We start from the raw sequence: 18331 nt of genomic DNA on the forward strand, positions 1-18331 counted from the left end.
GGTTATCCATTCTGGTCGGGAAAATGGAACAGCAACTTATTATCTAAATGGAGATGAACGTCAGAGTGCTTCCATGCATAGGGATCTGGATGTCTTTGTGCATGAGTCGCAGAAAACTAGCATGCAGGTCTAGCAGGTAATAAGGAAGGCAAATGGAATTTTAGCTTTACAGCTAAAGGGATAGAGTATAAAAGTAGGGAAGGTTTGCTGCAACTGTACAAGGCATTGGTGAGATCGCACCTAGAGTACTGTGTGCTTTTTTGGTCCCCTTATTTGAAGAGGGATGGAGTTGCATTAGAGGCAATTCAGAGAGGGTTCTCTAGATTGATTCCAGAGAAGAGAGGGGTTTGTCCTCTGAAGCGAGATTGACCAATTTAGATCTCGAGTTTAGATGAATGAGAGGAGATCTAATTGAGGGAGATAAGATGATAAATGGTATTGACAAAGTCGACATGGAGTGAATGCTTCCCCTTGTGGGGAAATCTAGAACGAGAGGTCACAGTTTTAGTATAAGGGGTAGCAGATTTAAAACCGAGATGAGAAATTACTTCTCTCAAAAGGTCATAAATCTGTGGAATTCACCACCCCAAAGATAGTGGAAGCCAGGACATTGAGTAAATTTAAGGAGGAGATAAACATTAGTAATGGGTTCTGGAGAATGGGCAGCAAAGTGAAAGCCGAGAGGAGATCAGCCATGATCGTATCAAATGGTGGAACAGGCTTGAGGGAGGGAATTGTCCACTCCTGTTCCCAGTCCTTGTGTTCTTATTGACCTTGTTCAGAGATGAGCTGAGTGGCAGGAAATGGAGAATAGGGATAAAGGGCAGATACTCTAATTGGCAGGAAGTGACTAATGCGTCCCACAGGGTTGCGTGTTGGGACCTCCAGTATTTTTCTGTATTATTAATGATGGAATCTCCAAGTTTGGCAATGACACAAAGATAGGTGTCATTGTAAGCAGTGTAGGTGGAAGCGTAAAAATATAAAGAAGAATTAATAGACTAAGTGAATTGACAAAATACTTTAATGTGGGCAAATGGGAGGTCATGCACTTTAGTCCTAAAAAGGATCAAACTTTCTAAATGGTGACATTTTAGAGCTGTGGAGATCCAAAGACACTTGGAGATTCATGAACATTGATCATCAAAATCTCATGAACACAGGCCTCACATGATGTGAGCGCAGGAGTGGCTGCGTTTTCACAAGCTCCAGCTCTGATGTCTTTTGGCATATGTAGTTAACATGCCCCGAGATTTGTTGGTTAATGTTTTGTCTCAATTGATAATGCTTAAATCCTCGTTGATTAATGGCGGCTGGAAGGAGTTGGGGTGGGGCCTGGTTTAGCACAGGGCTAAATCGCTGGCTTTGAAAGCAGACCAAGGCAAACCAGCAGCACGGTTCAATTCCCGTACCAGCCTCCTCGAACAGGCGCCGGAATGTGGCGACTAGGGGCTTTTCACAGTAACTTCATTTGAAGCCTACTTGTGACAATAAGCGATTTTCATTACCAACAATCTGCTGTCGAGTGCCCCATCAGCCCATAACTCACCCATACCCACCATCACAGCTTCCGAAGTCAGATCGGCCTTCCTGAAAGTGAACCCTCGGAAGACGACGGGCCTGGATGGGATCCCTGGTCGTGTACTCAGAGCTTGCGCGGACCAGCTGGCAGAGGTGTTCGCGGACATCGTTAACCTGTCCCTACTCCACTCCGAGGTCCCCCACCTGCTTCAAGAAGACCACCATCATACCGGTGCCAAAGAAGAACCAGGCAACGTGCCTCAATGACTACCATCCAGTGGCCCTGACTTCAGTCGTAATTAAGTGCTTCGAGAGGTTGGTCATGAAGCGCATCACCTCCATTCCCACAGAACGCCTTGATCCACTGCAATTCGCATACCGTTGCAACCGGTCCACAGCAGACTCCATTTCCCTGGCCCTACACTCATCCCTAGAGCATCTCGACAACAAGGACTCCTACATCAGACTCCCATTTATTGACTACAGGTCCGCCTTCAACACCACAATCCCAGCCAAGCTCCTATCAAAGCTCCCAAACCTGGGACTTGGCTCCCCACTCTACAACTGGATCCTCAACTTTCTGACCCACAGACCACAATCAGTAAGAATGAACAACACCTCTTCCACAATAGTCCTCAATACCGGGACCCCGCAAGGCTGCGTACTTAGCCCCCTACTCTACTCCCTGTACACACACAACTGCGTGGCAAAATTTGGGCCCAACTCCATCTACAAGTTTGCTGACGATACGACCATAGTGGGCCGGATCGCGAATAACGACGAGTCAGAATACAGGAGGGAGATAGAGAACCTAGTGGAGTGGTGCAGCGACAACGATCTCTCCCTCAATGCCAGCAAGACTGAAGAGCTGGTCATTGACTTCAGGAAGCAAAGTACTGTACAAACCCCTGTCAGCATCAACGGGGCCGAGGTGGAGATGGTTAGCAGTTATAATTCCTAGGGGTGCAGGTCTCCAAAAATATGTCCTGGTCCACCCACGTCGACGCTACCACCAAGAAAGCACAACAGCGCCTATACTTCCTCAGGAAACTAAGGACATTCGGCATATCCACATTAACTCTTACCAACTTTTACAGATGCACCATAGAAAGCATCCTATCTGGCTGCATCACAGCCTGGTATGACAACTGCTCGGCCCAGGACCGCAAGAAACTTCAGAGAGTCGTGAACACAGCCCAGTCCATCACAAACCTGCCTCCCATCCATTGACTCCATCTACACCTCCCACTGCCTGGGGAAAGCGGGCAGCATAATCAAAGACCCCTCCCACCAGGCTTACTCACTGTTCCAACTTCTTCCATCGGGCACGAGATACAGAAGTCTGAGAACACGCACGAACAGACTCAAAAACAGCTTCTTCCCCACTGTTACCAGACTCCGAAATGACCGTCTTATGGACTGACCACATTAACACTACACCCCTGTATGCTTCATCCGATGCCGGTACTTATTTTAGTTACATTGTATACCTTGTGTTGCCCTATTATGTATTTTCTTTTATTCCCTTTTCTTCCCATGTACTTAATGATCTGTTGAGCTGCTCGCAGAAAAATACTTTTCTCTGTACCTTGGTACACCTGACAATAAACAAATCCAATCCAATTACTGGCACAGTTGCTTTTGGGAGGCTTCCGTCCCTAACGGTGCAGTGTGCTCCGATGGATGATGGCTGCTAGTGATGATGTTGATTGGTCCGAATGTCTCAGCCCTGTGTTGCAGATGGTCAAAGCTTAATTTCAAGAGTTGCGAGGCATTTTTATGGAGGGGCACTAGGAGATTCTTGTAGCAGAGATAACACTCCTTGGTGGAACCCTACCTCTGCCTGGTTGAGGTCCTGCGGCATGGCCTGCTGTCCACCCTGAAGGATTCTGATGAGGATGCAGGGGGATGGATGAGGAATACTGCTGAGCCTGGTATTCTGGCTGAGATAGTGGAGGAAGTTCCTGGCTGAGTTTGAGAACTATCTGCCATGTTTTGGAAATCTGAGCGTCTGAACAGCTAAGTTCAGTCCTGTCTCCGAGGGCTGAGGTTGGTTTGGTCTTCCGACCCCTTGTCCTGTGTTGTCCTGTTCGTGATGTCGGTCAAGAAGGGTTGGATATGGCTGAGCCAGCCGGGTCAATCCCCCCACTGCTGGAGCCTGGGTTCCAGTGAGACGGCATGTTGGAAGTAACGAGGTTTCGTGCTTCGATCCTTCGAAGATCCTGAAGAGTGGTCACCGTCTTTGATCCTGCTTTATCCTTCACTTCTGCATTCTTTGTGCACCAGTGGAGATGTCTTTATCCTGATAAAGCCTCGCATCTCAGTTGTTATCTTGCACTTTGCACCCGATAATCGTAGTCTGTTGATGTCGTCAATTCATTTGTTTGCAGGGAAGTAAATAATTTGGGTGTGATGTCCTGCACAGCTAGTTATCCTGATTTAATGAATTTATATCATGTTGGATGCTGAATTCATGGTTCAGGCACAATTTATTTATCCTATCGTATCCCAGGGGGGATGGGGCAGAGGGTTGGAGACAAGCAAAGCCGGGGCGGGTGGAGGGTTTGGGTCGGTAAAATTAGTTGTCTTTTTTTGTTTAGCACCCTTTTTCAGGCCCAGGCAGACTGTTCTGCTGCTGAGGACTGCGATTCCTGTTTGGTACTAGGATGTTGATCCTGATGCCGGAGTACACATTGCTTGTTTTGAAGAAGGAGGGGAAGCGCCATGTCCTGCGAGGGACTGAACTGGCAAAGCATTGGAAGGGGGGGCAAGGGTTGGAGTGGGATGGTAATCCTTGGGGCTTGGTTCTCCTGAATTTCCAGTTGGTGGTGGTTCCGGGCTAGGCCAGGCTCAGTTCCATGATCAGTATCCTATTGCTACTTCGGCGGGGGTAATTCTCATAGAGGTGGCCATGGGAGAATGCAGTGTGGATGGTTCCTCATTCAGATGGGTGAAGTGTTGGGGATGGACCAGGGATTGTGCCCCTTAATTATCCTATTCTTCTTGTCTGCAGAGTAGGAGGGGGCCATTTGGGTGGTTGGTTGGTCGGCTCTTGTCTTATGGTGGTATTTTGGGCGATGGCCTGTGAAGTCTTGTTATCTGAGTGTTTAATTCTGACAGTTTTTTGCCCTTTTCATTTTTCTTTAGTCGGAGAAATTTCAGGGGCATTGCATATTTGGCTCTTTGCTTTGGCTCTCTTTTATTTTTCTATTGGAGACCCTATGTTTAGAATTGATGCTTGCTAGTGACCGTTCCCCTCCTAGTCATTCTGTAGTTATATTACAGCTATATGTTCTAGCTTGGGCCTGGAAAAGAGTTTAATTTGTAGTGCGAGTGTTAGTCAATTTCCCTTTTAGCTCTCGGGTTCTCGGGATATTGTTTTATTCCATCTGTCATTTTGTATTGAAGGTATGGGTATAATGTAAATCTGTGATGCTGCCTGTATCCTGTTCTGGTGCAGACGGGTTCTATATCCGTGAAGGGAATTTTTAAATACATTTAATGTACCCAATTAATTTTTTCCAATTAAGGGGCAATTTACCATGGCCAATCCACCTAGGCTGCACATGTTGTGGGGGCGAAACCCACGCAAACACGGGGAGAATGTGCAAACCACACGGACAGTGACCCAGAGCCGGGATCGAACCTGGGACCTCGGCGCCGTGAGGCTGCAGGGCTAACCCACTGCGCCACCGTGCTGCCCGTGAAGAGAATATGTTGGGGACTTTGTTCCTGATTCATCCATTCTTGCAATACTTCCTGTTTTACACTGTACCTGTTGTATATTGATATCTATGGCTATCGTACCTCTTTTGTTTGTTTTGAGGTGATTTTTGTAATAATTGAAAATTCCAATAAAAATACATTTTTTAAATGTCATGAATGGGTACAAAACAAAGGCTAATGGAATACTGACCTTTATTGGACAAGAATACAACTGGGTCGAAGACTTGTTTCAGCTACACAAAGCCCTGGTTACATCCTGCCTAGAGTACTGACCTCCGACCTGACACCACACGGATAGATTGGCCTTGGATGAACTGTTAAGGTAGAGTTACTAGGATGATAGCGGGAATTCAAGGGGTAAGTTATGAGGAGAGATTACATAAACTAGGGTTCTATTCCCTGCAATGTTAATGGGATGATTAGATCAAAGTTTAAGAGAGATGAAGGGGAAGAGAAAATCTAGATTCTATTTCAGCTGATTGAGGAGTCTGAGACAACGGAACATAACCTAAAAATTAGAATAGGACAGTTTAAGCTTGAGATCAGAAAAAACTGCACAAGAGGCAGTAGATGTTTCAAACTCACTTCTGCAAACAGTTTATTAATAATAATCTTTATTAGTGTCACAAGTAGACTTACATTAACACTGCAATGAAGTACTGTGAAAATCCCCTAGTCACCACACTCGGTGCAAGTTCACGTACACTGAGGGAGAATTCAGATTGTCCAATTCACCTAACAAGCACGTCTTTCGGGACTTTGTGGGAGGAAACCGCAGACACTGGGAGAACGTGCAGACTCCGCACGTGACCCAGGCCGAGAATCGAACCCGGGTCCCTGGCGTGAAGCAACAGTGCTAACCACTATGCTACTGTCCTGCCCACGGTTGTTGATGTTAGATGAATTTAGTTTTAATTCTGAAATATCCATTATATTATAGGATATGCAGGCGTATAGAGTTGGGTCACAGATTAGGTATGATCTTGAATGGTAAAGCAGACTAGAGGCTAAATGACCTCCTGATCCTGTTTCTAACTTGAGATTTATGGCCACTAATGTAGTTTGCATTTATAGGACTATAATAGGTTACCACTAATGCCCCCTTTATATGTACATTTTTAACAGTACAGTTCCCCGGGAACAGCAACCCTATACTACCTCATTCAAGATGCCATATGTTAGGAAACAATCTAGCATTGCATGGAGCTCTGCAAGGGAAAATGGTGTATCGTGGCCAAGCCTATTCGTATCCCCTTTCAAGGTCTGCATGTACTTAAGAGCATTGATCAGAAGTAGAGACCCTATTTTTCCCCTTCCTAGTGCATTAATATGTGACTGACACCTTGATTATTGGGTGGACTACAATGAGGGTTTGTGAATAGTCAAAATCTGTTAGAATTGGCAGGAAATCCTCATACCCAAAATTAATCGTATGTCAAGATATTACAGTGTGCAAGGATGTGGTATTGGGCAGCACGGTGGCGCTGTGGTTAGTGCTGCTGCCTCACGGCGCTGAGGACCCGGGTTCGATCCTGGCTCTGGGTCACTGCCCGTGTGGAGTTTGCACATTCTCCCCGTATTTGCGTGGGTTTCGCCCCCACAACCCAAAAGATGTGCAGGGTAGGTGGATTGGCCACGCTAAATTGGCCCTTAATTGGAAAAAATTAATTGGATACTCTAAATTTTTTGGGGAAAAAGGATGTGGTACTGAGTTTAAATAATAGACGAGTAAGACCACACTTTCAAGATTGGATTAACTTTGGTCACCAACGGGAACAGGAAAGCAACAAGAATGATCATTTCCAGCAAAAACAGGGTAATGAGGTAAGATTAATGAGAATGAAAGGTCATGCATTTTGAAGGAAATACTTGCATAGCCCATTACCAAGCCTGGCTTGTGAAACCACAAATAATCTTTAGAAAAAGGCACTGGAAATGGTGCAGGGCAAACTAGACCAGATTGTGATTGGTCTTGTTGAAAGGGTGGAAGGAATTGGAGGATATCAATGCACAGAATCCAACTGCTACACTGTAGACCGACCGAGCTTGTGTGAACTTGGCCTAACCTCAAGCCACACAAGATTTCTGAAGTGTGATTTGTACAAACCTTTTGCTTGGATTAGGACCACACTTAACTGCATGTTCAATTTACAGTCTTGAGCAATAGGAAACATCAGGAATTGCTTCTTGCCAAGGATTCCCATTGCTGGCAATCATACAGGATCATTGTGGGTCACAGCCTTGTCAACATCACCACATTGTAATTGATTACCCTTATCCCACACGGAACAACACCGACAGTTGGACCGAATGGCCTTTCTCCCTTTTTTGTAATTGATACAAAATATTTAATAGTTCCATTCTGTCAATACACTTAATACTAATTATCAGCTAATTCAAATATTTTAGTGCAAATAAGGGCTTTGAATAGCCAAACACTGAGTTTTAAATTCTATTCACCAGTTTTCTTACACTACCATGAAATTTAATGTAATTATGGAAGTTGAGCAGAATAAGAAGTCTTACAACAGGTTAAAATCCAACAGGTTTGTTTGGAATCACTAGCTTTCGGAGCACTGCTCCTTCATCAGGTGACTCCTGTTGGACTTTAACGTGGTGCTGTAAGACTTCTTACTCTGCCCATCGCAGTCCAACGGCGGCATTTCCACATTATGGAAGTTGAGAGATGGTATTATAAAATTGTTGACTAGTACAGGATAGTACAATGTAATTGCATGCTCACTTTAATTAACTTAACTGTCTGATTTTATTGTCCTTGCCATCGTTAGGTTATTCAAAATATACTTTATGTGTGAAATGTGACTGCTTGTAGAATCATCAGGAGGCCAATTGGCCCATCGAGTCTGCTGTGTGCGTGTGCCTGCTTGCTCAGTTTAAATGTATATCTATTTCTCGTCTTGGTAGAACATATTTCATCGAAAATAAACCTAGATGAATGGAAGAATGCAAACCAGTTTTGTCCTCTTTTGAAGGCAACCACTAAAGTTGGGGTGTAGTTCCACAATTATCCATTCTTCATGTCTGAAAATAGTTTGTAGGCACGTCTACCCCCCCACCCCAAACACCCCACTGCTAACAGGTGACTGGATGGTAACCAGGTACCCTGGCTGAATATTTTTCTTTCCCTCCCAGGGGCAGTGAACTCGGATCATCAGACCTTGTTTAATTAACTCCTCATTGACTGGCAATCAAACATGGGATTTTATGGTTGTTGCTTAGTTATATACTGCCTTCCAATTGAACTGCTGAAAGAATCGCCTTAAGTCTGAACTAAACATGCCACACAACATTGCTACTTTCTGTCGATTACATTGAATCTTATTCTTCTTGATTTCTTGCAGGTTTTTTTAATTAAATCAAAAAGTGTGACAATATGGATGGACAGTTCAACACCAGTAGGGAATCATCTAGTAGGGGAGACTTTAAACGAAAAGCAAGTGATACACAAGAGAGCGAGATCAAATTACTGAGGACGGATACTGATAAACAATGTATTTCACACACAAACAATGAGGACAATTGTGAACTTGTCCTTCCTGTACAGCCAGACTATTATGACAAGAACTTTCCTGATTACAGACAGCCTGTTGAGATTGGCTGTTTCTCATTAGATTCACGTCGCCACCTCTACAATGATGCCAGGCAGCTAAGATACTGCGTGAAACCCACTAACAAGAATCCAAATCTCAATCTGCGGGATGGTTACAAAGACAGATACATCAAAAGGAACGATAACATTAAAGAAAAGCTGGACCATATCCTGAAGTGGATACTACTGAACAAACACAAATTCCCTATGCTGTCTGGGGATGACAAACCGCCTGCTTTGTCAAAGTAAGTTGTGACATTTGCTGTGAAATAATATATTTCTAGCAAGGATCCTGAGGGGATGGAACATTTTTCATTTTCAGAATCCACTGATAATATCCAGCACTCTGCAGATAAATGCAGAGTGATGTTCCTTTGATACTGCCCTGAACCATACCCTCAGTTTCCACCTCAGAAGAGGTTTCCCCCCAAATCCACACAAGCCACTAAGTGGAAGTGCAGTTTAGTGTTGAATTAGGAGCAGACCTACTTTTCCACCAGGAACTGATCCAGCTCATTTTCTATATCGCTCTTTACAATCGGCTGGGGATATATTCGAACCTTGGCCCCAGAGCTGTAAAACCAAAAATTAATACTTTACATAAAGAGGAAACTTTTAACCTACTCTACTTCAGGCTCAGGTGATGGTAGAGTACGGTGTCTGTCCAGGAGGCTTACTATGCAAGCCCATCCTCATGCATCAGGTAATGCGAGCAGACGTAACATTTATATTTATATAGATGTTTAGTTCAATATGAATTTGTATGAAAATATCACCATTAAGTAACCAGTTTTCTGCCTGGAACTATAGTAGTTAAGCATTTTGTGCTGTGTGGAGTTATGTGACCTGAAAGTCTTTCAGTTAAAGGAATATGATCCTGAATCTCTCATTCTCTCTCCCTATGCTTTATGTTCCAATGGGTACTTTAGACTAGAGACACTTTCCCAATAAGCGAACACAAGGTTCAAAGTGAACGAAACTGAACTTGTGTTGTGAAAATCAGCAATTCCGGCTTGAACTGATTGCACAGTAAAGTGAGATTCACTCTGGCAGGGAATCGTACTCTGCTGTCACCTTGAGCTCTAACTGAATTCAGGCTGCAGTTGCACCATAATCAGAGGGGTGCTGTGAAGCCAAGGGTTAGCAGTTATATGATGAATGCTCCTTAAAACTACAATTTCCAATATTACCGCAGGGAGAATAAAACTTGTCAAAAGAAAATGCAGGGGTCACTCAGGTAACATCTGTTGAGCAAATGGAGTGAGTTGAAATTTCCTTGATGGACTCGTGTCATAACTTTCCAGACAAAACAGTTTTTCTTTAAAAGAATACAATTGTAATGAAACTTAGATCTATTTAAAAAGTGCAGAAGCTAAATGAAATATTACAGTATTCTTACCTTCCTAGATTAGACTACAGTCCTAAATTTCAATAGTCTGCCCTTCATCCTGTAGAATCAGTGCAGAAGGAGGCCATTCGACCCAACAAGTCTACACCAACCCTCCAAAAGAGAACTCCACCTAGGCCCACTCCCCCACCCTATTCTTGTAACCTCACACATTGATTTTGGCTAATCCACCTAACCTGCACATCTTTGGACTAGGAGGACCCGGAGCAAACCCATGCAGACAGTGGTGAATAAGAAGATGTCATATTTTAAGAAGACGAATACTCAAGGGATTGTGCACATTGCATTGCTGACTATTATAGTCAATAACAATATAACAGTATCTACCTTTGTCTAACCCGGGCTGTTTAGCAATGGAAAGAGATCCGCTGTGCTGGGGGGGTGGTTTCTTGTGTGTGTTTTGCTGGTGTGAGAAATTGTCCATTTCTACTTGCAGTCAGCTACGTACAGACTTCATCACATGGAGAGGGCACCTGACTAAAATTCTAACCACCCCTTATGAGAACCGGGAGGGCTGGCTGTTGGCAGTGACTCGATTCAATGGAACCTATTACATGAGTGAGGTAGAGACCGAGGAAGCCAGGCGGCAGAGAGAGCAGCGGACTGAAATGCAGGAGGAGTTGATGTATGGAGGATACAAGTTCGAACAGTATTTGTGTGCAGGTGAGAGATTTGTCCAAAACTTTCATTGCTTTGGACGAGACTAGATGTCAAAGGATTATAATGATTAGATTAAATTAGTTAAGATAACTTTATCTTACTGGCAGCACGGTGGCGCAAGTGGTTAGCACAGTTGCCTCACGGCACCGAGGTCCGAGGTTCAAATCCCGGCTCTGGGTCACTGTCCGTGTGGAGTTTGCACATTCTCCCCGTGTTTGCGTGAGTTTCACCCCCACAACCCAAAAAAGATGTGCAGTATAGGTGGATTGGCCACGCTAAATTGCGCCTTAATTGGAAATTCTATATTTATTTTAAAAAGATAACTTTATCTTTTCAGCAACAAGCTGAATGATTTTTGTATTTGCTATGACCTCAGATCTACGAGTACACTTTTAAAGTATAGAGAACAGTTAAAAACGGCACATTGATCACCCATTGATGTGAATGTCACCAGCTTATTTAATATATCGACATCTATGTGCTATTTGGAGGAAAATTGCATTTAGACACACAATGCTTTATGATTTTCTTAATTATTTCACATTTCTCTTGCACTAAACCATCTGCAGCTACCAATGTTTCAACCCCATATTATAAAGTTGAAAAGAGTCTCTCCAACCACAACCAAGTTTGAAAGGACGTAATCTATAACTGTGTTGCTGGGTGTTTTTCACAGTGCAAGTAGATAGAGAATGAAACTTTCCCATTATTGCACTTTACTGAAATCCGAACAAAGATGGTGCTTATCCAAACTCATTTAAAAGACAAGAAGATTGAATTTTCAACGTAACTGAATGGTAGGTGCAGCCAATGTTGTTTGTCTGAAAAATGCTGAACAGATATCCATTAGGAACAGGACTATGGTTATAAAGATACCACGGACAGAGGTGTACAAATTCCTCACAGAATACTATCAAAGAAAAGGTGTTTTGTTTGTAATTGTCTGGCAATCTTACTTGAATCTAATTTGCCGTAGGTCAATAAAGATCCCAGTGTGTGTGGGGTTAACTGACCTCAGGCAGGGCAGCATCCGAGACACTTTGATTGCTATTCAATGACCACCACTGGAATATGCACATATGCAGATATTGGTTATAAAAACAGAAAATAGTGGAGATACTCAGCAGATCAGGCAGCATCTCTGAGGAGAGGAATGTAGTTAATGTTTCAGGCGTTAACTCTGTTTCACCCGGGGGCAGCACGGTGAGGTCCCAGGTTCGATCCCAGCCCCGGATCACTGTCTGTGTGGAGTTTGCACATTCTCCCAGTGTCTGCGTGGCTTTCACCCCCACAACCCAAAGATGTGCAAGTTAGGTGGATTGGCCACACTAAATTGCCCCTAGAAAAAAAATAATTGGGTACTCTAAATTTATTTTTAAAAACTGTTTCACCCACTATAGACACTACCCATCCAATATTTTCCGTTTTTATTTCCGATTTTCAGCATCCATGGCATTTTTCTTTTGTATAGATAGCACTTAACATGATCAAATAGCAGACAATGCTTCCTTCCCTCCATCATAAGGTCAGAAGTGGGGATATTCGCTGATGATTGTACAATGTTCAGCAGCACTCACAACTCCTTGGGTGAGTGCAGCTCCAACACTCCAGAAACCTTGACACCATCCAGGACAAAGCAGCCCACGTGATGGGTACCCATCCCCATCTTCAACATTCACTCCCTACACCAGTGGTGCACAGTGGCAGCTGTGTGTATTATCTACAAGACACACTGCAGCAACTCACCAAATCTTTTTTCACAACATCTTTCAAACCCACAACCTCTACCACCTAGAAGAACAAAGTCAGCACTTTGAGTTTTCGCCAAAGGTCCTTTATTTAACACTAAGTTCGTGGGGGGATTAGAGAAACCACAGTCATTCCAAATGTCCGGCAAGCAATTTATATGATACAGTAAGCAATATCTAGGACAAAAGGCATTCTTTAGATTAGCAAAAAGACAGAAAAGTGAGCAGGTTAGAGTTTAATAACAGGCCTTGAGTTCCTCGCCTAAGAAAAATAATAATTGTTTTTCTGACAGCATACAATGTGCAGCTGTATGCTTATTTAAAAACAGCCACATATGCAGTACTGAAGGCCTACTGATTCTCTTGGAGTTATACCCCAGCAAGAATGAGTATAACAAGATTAGGACAAGAAAGTGGAAAATGTACTAATATTCACAGTATTTCTTTCAGATAAACCAGGTGGCAATCCTAATCCAGAAGGCGTGGTAAACACCAACGAAGCATTTTGTTGCGTGGTTCGAACTCGGCTGAATGGCCACTCACTCGTGTTTTCTGGTGAGGTAGACTGCAAAGATGATTCTGACCCACGGTTAAAGGCCCCACAGTGTTATGTGGAACTCAAAACGAGCAGGGAGATTTACAGTCCAAACCAAGAGAGGAATTTTCACAGGTTGGTAGCCTTTGCCTCCTGCATCACCACAAGGAACATTAAATTAAGCTGTTCTAAGTGGCAATCTGCGTGTTGCACATCCAGCTAATGAATATATTCCTGTAAACACCTGCAGGGCACAGCTGCAGTGTTGTTTGAGATGCTTGACTGAAGCCGTTTTAGAGAATCTTATGAATAGTAAGTATCCACATCTGTGCTCTGCTACAGTGTGAGCTCAGGATAAAATTGCTGCAGCCTTTTAACAACCCATGCGAGTGGAACTGAACTGTTTCCCACACATTTCTGAAATTACAAATAATACATTTTTTAAATAATATAATTATTGTTTTATATTTGGTCTTTTACTGGTACATTTTCAAAATTACACCTCAAACACCTGAAGAGGATTGGTGTCAATTATGGTTACAGGTGAAAAAAATAGACGCAACAGCTCAGTACAGAGATGCTGATTATACAAATCCTTGGCGGGACTATTTCCACTGTATTTTTTTTAAAATGGAAGCCAAAAGAGAGTCACAACTCAAAAGGGGAGAAGATGGCAACTCTGCAGAGAGATGGATGTTTGTGAGTGTGTTCATTAGCTGAATGATCACATGAAGGGAAAATATAAGTAAAGCTGACCTGTTTTTAAAAAGAAACTTCTCCATTGTAGTTCACAAGACAAATCTGCTCCCTGCTCTTACCTGAATTTGTCAGTGCGCAAATCAACTAAACTGCTGAAGGGAAGAGATGGTGAGGAAGGGGGCAGATCTACCTTCTGATTGTCCCAAGCAACGCTAAGGAGACCCTTCTCTGGATCCTTGAATCTAAAGTATGCTTTCTCCATACTCTGTTTTCCACTGCTGTCCAGTGATTTAAAGTGACCGTAATACATCCTTCACCCCCCCCATTATTATATTGTTGCTGCAGTCCTGTTTTATCTACTGTAGGAACAAGAGCTCCAGTTGCCAAATGTAACATTTACCGAATTAGATGCATCTCAACAATGGGTACAGCAAAGACATTTGGAATTTCTGACTAGTCAACCTTATCTTTGCAGATTTAAGTTGATTAAATGGTGGGCACAGTCCTTTCTGCCTGGAGTGCCTCGGATAATTGCAGGCTTTCGAGATGATAATGGAGTGGTGGTTTCGCTTCAGTCTTTTGAAACAATGAAGATTCATCACCTCGTCAAGGTTTGCATGTTTAAACTCAATTACATTTTCGGAATAATTCTCAAAGTTGTGGACTCGCAGCTGCATAACTATTGGGGGAAAAGGGGGGAATAAAAAAAATTAAACAAAACAAAACAGCGACGTTTTCCAATTCATTGCTTTTACCAGTGATACCCGCAGAATTAGCACAAAACTATTGGAGTAAACACGCATTAATGAAAAGAATTGCAAGGGGGTGCCAAAATAGAAACAGATGAACAAAAATCCGAGTCCTGAAACACTGCCCAATGTTCTTCTGCAGGTTGAAGATATTTCCAATGATAAATCTATCTATGCGTGGGTTTCCTCCCACAGTCTAAAGCTGTGTGGGTTAGGTGGGTTACGATAATAGAATGGGGGTGTGGATCTAGGTAGGGTGATCTTTCGGAGGATCGGTGAAGCACCAATGGGCCGAATGGCCTCCTTCTGCACTGTAGGGATTCTATGGAATTAACAACCAAATTGTCTCCGTCTTCGTGTAGTTTCTGGTACAGCTCAGAGTGGAGACAATCAATTTGTGATGCCTCACAGACAGCAAATGCACTTTCTTAAATCATGTAGGTTCACAATAATAACTCAGCCCTACACTCCCATCACTTATTGATGTGGTAAATATACTGAGGTAATCGGTCAGTGCTGTTCTGTATAGAATTTCTACCGATGGTGAAAACTGGAACTTCCCAGGCATAAAAATAGATCAGAATCCCTATTTAACATTTGAGCACAGACCAAAGATAATTAATTTAGATAATTTCTATAAGGAAACCCAAGTGCAAAATGGCCATGTAACACAAATGATCTCTAATTAGTATGGAGGAAACAATAGCTCTTATTTAAAAAAACATGGTGGCAGCATTTTAGTCAAGCTTGATGGGATCTCAAATCTTGTTATTGGACCACGGTGCATAGAGTGGATGTGTTGCCCTTTTCCAGGAAGTAGCTTTCCCTCCAGAAGGAGATCCACTGCTCCCCTCCTCCCCCAATGGAGGCTGCTTTAAATCTATTTAAATAGATACTCTACCCTGATGGCTACAAACATATGAATTAGGAGCTGAGGTAGGCCACCCAGCCCCTTGAGCCTGCTCCGCCATTCAATAAAATTGTAACTTCAACTCTACATTTTACCTACCTCGATAACCTTTCACCCCCATGCTCATCAAGAATCTATCTACCTCTGCCTTAAGAATATTCAACGGCTCTGCTTCCACTGCCTTTTGAAGAAGAGAACTCCAAAGACTCACGACCCTCGGAGAAAGAAAATCCCCTCACCGGTCTTAAATGGCGACCCTGATTTTTAAACAGTGACCCCTAGTTCCAGATTCTCCCATAAACAGAAATATCCTCTCCACAGCTACCTAGTCAAGACCCTTCAGGACCTAGACAGATGAACTGGTTATCCCACGTTTGATTCTCACTCTATAATAGATCAGCAGTTGGGATACTGTGTTTGGTCTATGCTCATTCCAGAGGTTTGATTCCCACCTATGATGGTTCATTGTCCTCAGAATATTGAGTAACCTGGACACACCACAAACTCACTGATTGGAGGTAATGAGGTCAATGGCCTATTTCTGTATTCCTGGGATTAGAGTTTCATGTAACAATGATTACAGGAGCGCTGCCCTTCTGTTTATGCCAGACTTAAGGTTACAGGCACTTACATTTTGTTCCCATCTCAAACAGAATGAACGGAATTGCTGGAAGCCTGCAGTGTGTCTAAATTTCTGCAATGCGTTTCTGTCCTTTGTGAGGAAGATAGTGACCCGAGATGATCACCGGTAGGAACTGATTTACTTCTGCAGAATTCTGTAAGCTTTCTAGTTTAATTAAGGGGTTATTTCAATTATTAAGCATAGTTCGAAAGGAGCTTGCAAGAGCATTTGTAGATATAATTTTAAAAGTCTATCTTGACTTTTATCTTGGGTACAGCAATTGGTATGGCCAAAGCAACTATTCAGTCCAATGATTTTTTATTGACCGAACTAACACATTCAATGCAGGAAAATATTAAATTAATCTGCCTAATCAGGTTGAACTTCAAAACATCCAATTGGCTAAAAATATTGATTTCAGCCAATCAGAAATGGATTTCTATGAACTGTTGCTGGGTTACAGAACTGGGCAAGTTCTGCAAGGTTTTATTTTTTTTTAAACTCACAAACAGGAAAAGATTAGATAGTGAAGGAACAGATGAAATAAATGTTTTGGTAAATAAATACTAATTCAACCATTACTCTTTTATCTTAAGACTTAGTAACTTTAGAACTAAAATGCTTAAATGCATTCTGGTATTATTTTCTCTGCTCACCATATTAATAAAGGAAAGCCCAAAGGATATAGACCTCTCTGAAACAACTGATCCACTGAGTTTAATCAGCCAATACAATTAAGTAAGTCACTTAAAAGTTGTGATTGCATTTCTAAAAAATGCAACATTAAGGGACACGTATTTAAGTGAATCAGATTTTCCCATTAAAACCAATGTCATAAAACCAGCAGATAGGTTCCGTTGGACCTTCCTCATCAAAAAAAAAACATAGAGCAGCACGGTGGCGCAGTGGTAGCACTGCAGTCTCATGGCACCGAGGTCCCAGGTTCAAACCCGGCTCTGGGTCACTGTCCGTGTGGAGTTTGCACATTCTCCCCATGTTTGTGTGGGTGTCACCCCCCACAAGCCAAAGATGTGCAAGGTAGGAGGATTGAACATGCTAAATTACCCCTTAATTGGAAAAAATGAATTGGGTACTCTAATTTTTTTAAAAGCATAAGTTGAGAGATTGCTAAATTCTTATATTGGTAATTGAAATGTATTTTAAAAGTTAAACAATAAAAATACAAATTTTCCACTTGCCTCTGCCTCGCAGCCAATCCTGCTTCCTGAGCCTCCCACTTGCTGCCGACCCTCTTAGCGCTCAGCCACCCCTCAACCCACCCTCTTGCTGCTGACCCTTTGGGCTTTCAGCCTCTCCCGCTCCCTAACCCAACCCCTTGCTGCCAACCTGCTGGGCTCGCAGCCTCTGACCATCCCTCTCACTGAGCCTCCCGCACCCAGACTCTCCCACTCACTGCTTCCCTCTCCTGAACTCTCACTGTGAACAAAGACTCTGGAATTAAGCAGCATGAGACAAGAAGAACAGTTTCAATCTGCAGGAGGCAAGTTGGAAACCAGAGAGTGGGTCAGGGAGTAGGAGTGGGCACAAGCCAGAGGGCCGGCAGTGAGAGGTGGGTTAGGGATCAGAACACTGGCCACTCCAAAATGGCACTGATTGGGTCACACAGCCCTAGATCAGACCAGTCGGAAACAACTTTAAAACAAAACCAATTGACATTAAATGTTGGACATTAAAGCAAAGCAACAGAATGGGTACTTGCTGTGTAGTTACTGTGCATTGAAATTGTGGCAACATCTCTTGTCAAGTTATTTTTAAGACATTGCTGTTTTGCTCGTGTTGTGGAGATCATTACCACGGTTCTTTTCTAAAACATTCCGATTAATCTTCTCTAACTTTTTTTAGGATGGTGACCCTTTTCTCCTGGGAACCTGGTAAAGATATTTCATATACAGTGCACACAGATCACACACACACTTTCATACCAGATTGGTATGTGGATAATATGACGCTACAGGAAGGTAGCTAGAGCACTGAGGCTGGAAAAACAATCCTATCAGCTGATTGAGTATCAAAGGAAATGTAATGCTGAACTGCTGTCCTTTAATTTACAGTACTGTACAAAGTGACACTTTAAAAATGTACATAGTCTTCGTAATAAAAGTTTTAAAATACAAGTAACCTT

At 42.9% G+C, this 18331-nt stretch overlaps 1 protein-coding gene and 1 long non-coding RNA gene across 7 annotated transcripts in view; one reads left to right on the plus strand and one right to left on the minus strand.

Annotated features, from left to right (window-relative positions):
- dxo (decapping exoribonuclease) overlaps positions 1 to 18327 on the plus strand; it is a 22637-nt gene extending 4310 nt beyond the window's left edge. For all 6 annotated transcript variants that reach the window (XM_072481457.1, XM_072481456.1, XM_072481455.1 and 3 more), the window contains exons 2-7: positions 8610 to 9102; positions 10702 to 10928; positions 13124 to 13343; positions 14383 to 14518; positions 16220 to 16314; positions 18052 to 18327. In XM_072481457.1, the coding sequence (XP_072337558.1) occupies positions 8642 to 9102; positions 10702 to 10928; positions 13124 to 13343; positions 14383 to 14518; positions 16220 to 16314; positions 18052 to 18175 (1263 nt within the window). In that variant the 5' untranslated portion in view covers positions 8610 to 8641 and the 3' untranslated portion in view covers positions 18176 to 18327. The remainder of the gene's footprint in view (positions 1 to 8609; positions 9103 to 10701; positions 10929 to 13123; positions 13344 to 14382; positions 14519 to 16219; positions 16315 to 18051) is intronic.
- Positions 12744 to 14489, minus strand: LOC140394311 (uncharacterized). The gene is made up of 2 exons (XR_011935848.1): positions 14370 to 14489; positions 12744 to 13625 (listed from the first exon to the last, which is right to left on the minus strand). It is a non-coding gene; the product is annotated as an uncharacterized lncRNA (long non-coding RNA).
- Positions 18328 to 18331: the final 4 nt, after the last annotated feature.

The sequence above is a fragment of the Scyliorhinus torazame genome, chromosome 17 (assembly GCF_047496885.1).
Source record: "Scyliorhinus torazame isolate Kashiwa2021f chromosome 17, sScyTor2.1, whole genome shotgun sequence".
NCBI classification, from domain to species: domain Eukaryota; kingdom Metazoa; phylum Chordata; class Chondrichthyes; order Carcharhiniformes; family Scyliorhinidae; genus Scyliorhinus; species Scyliorhinus torazame.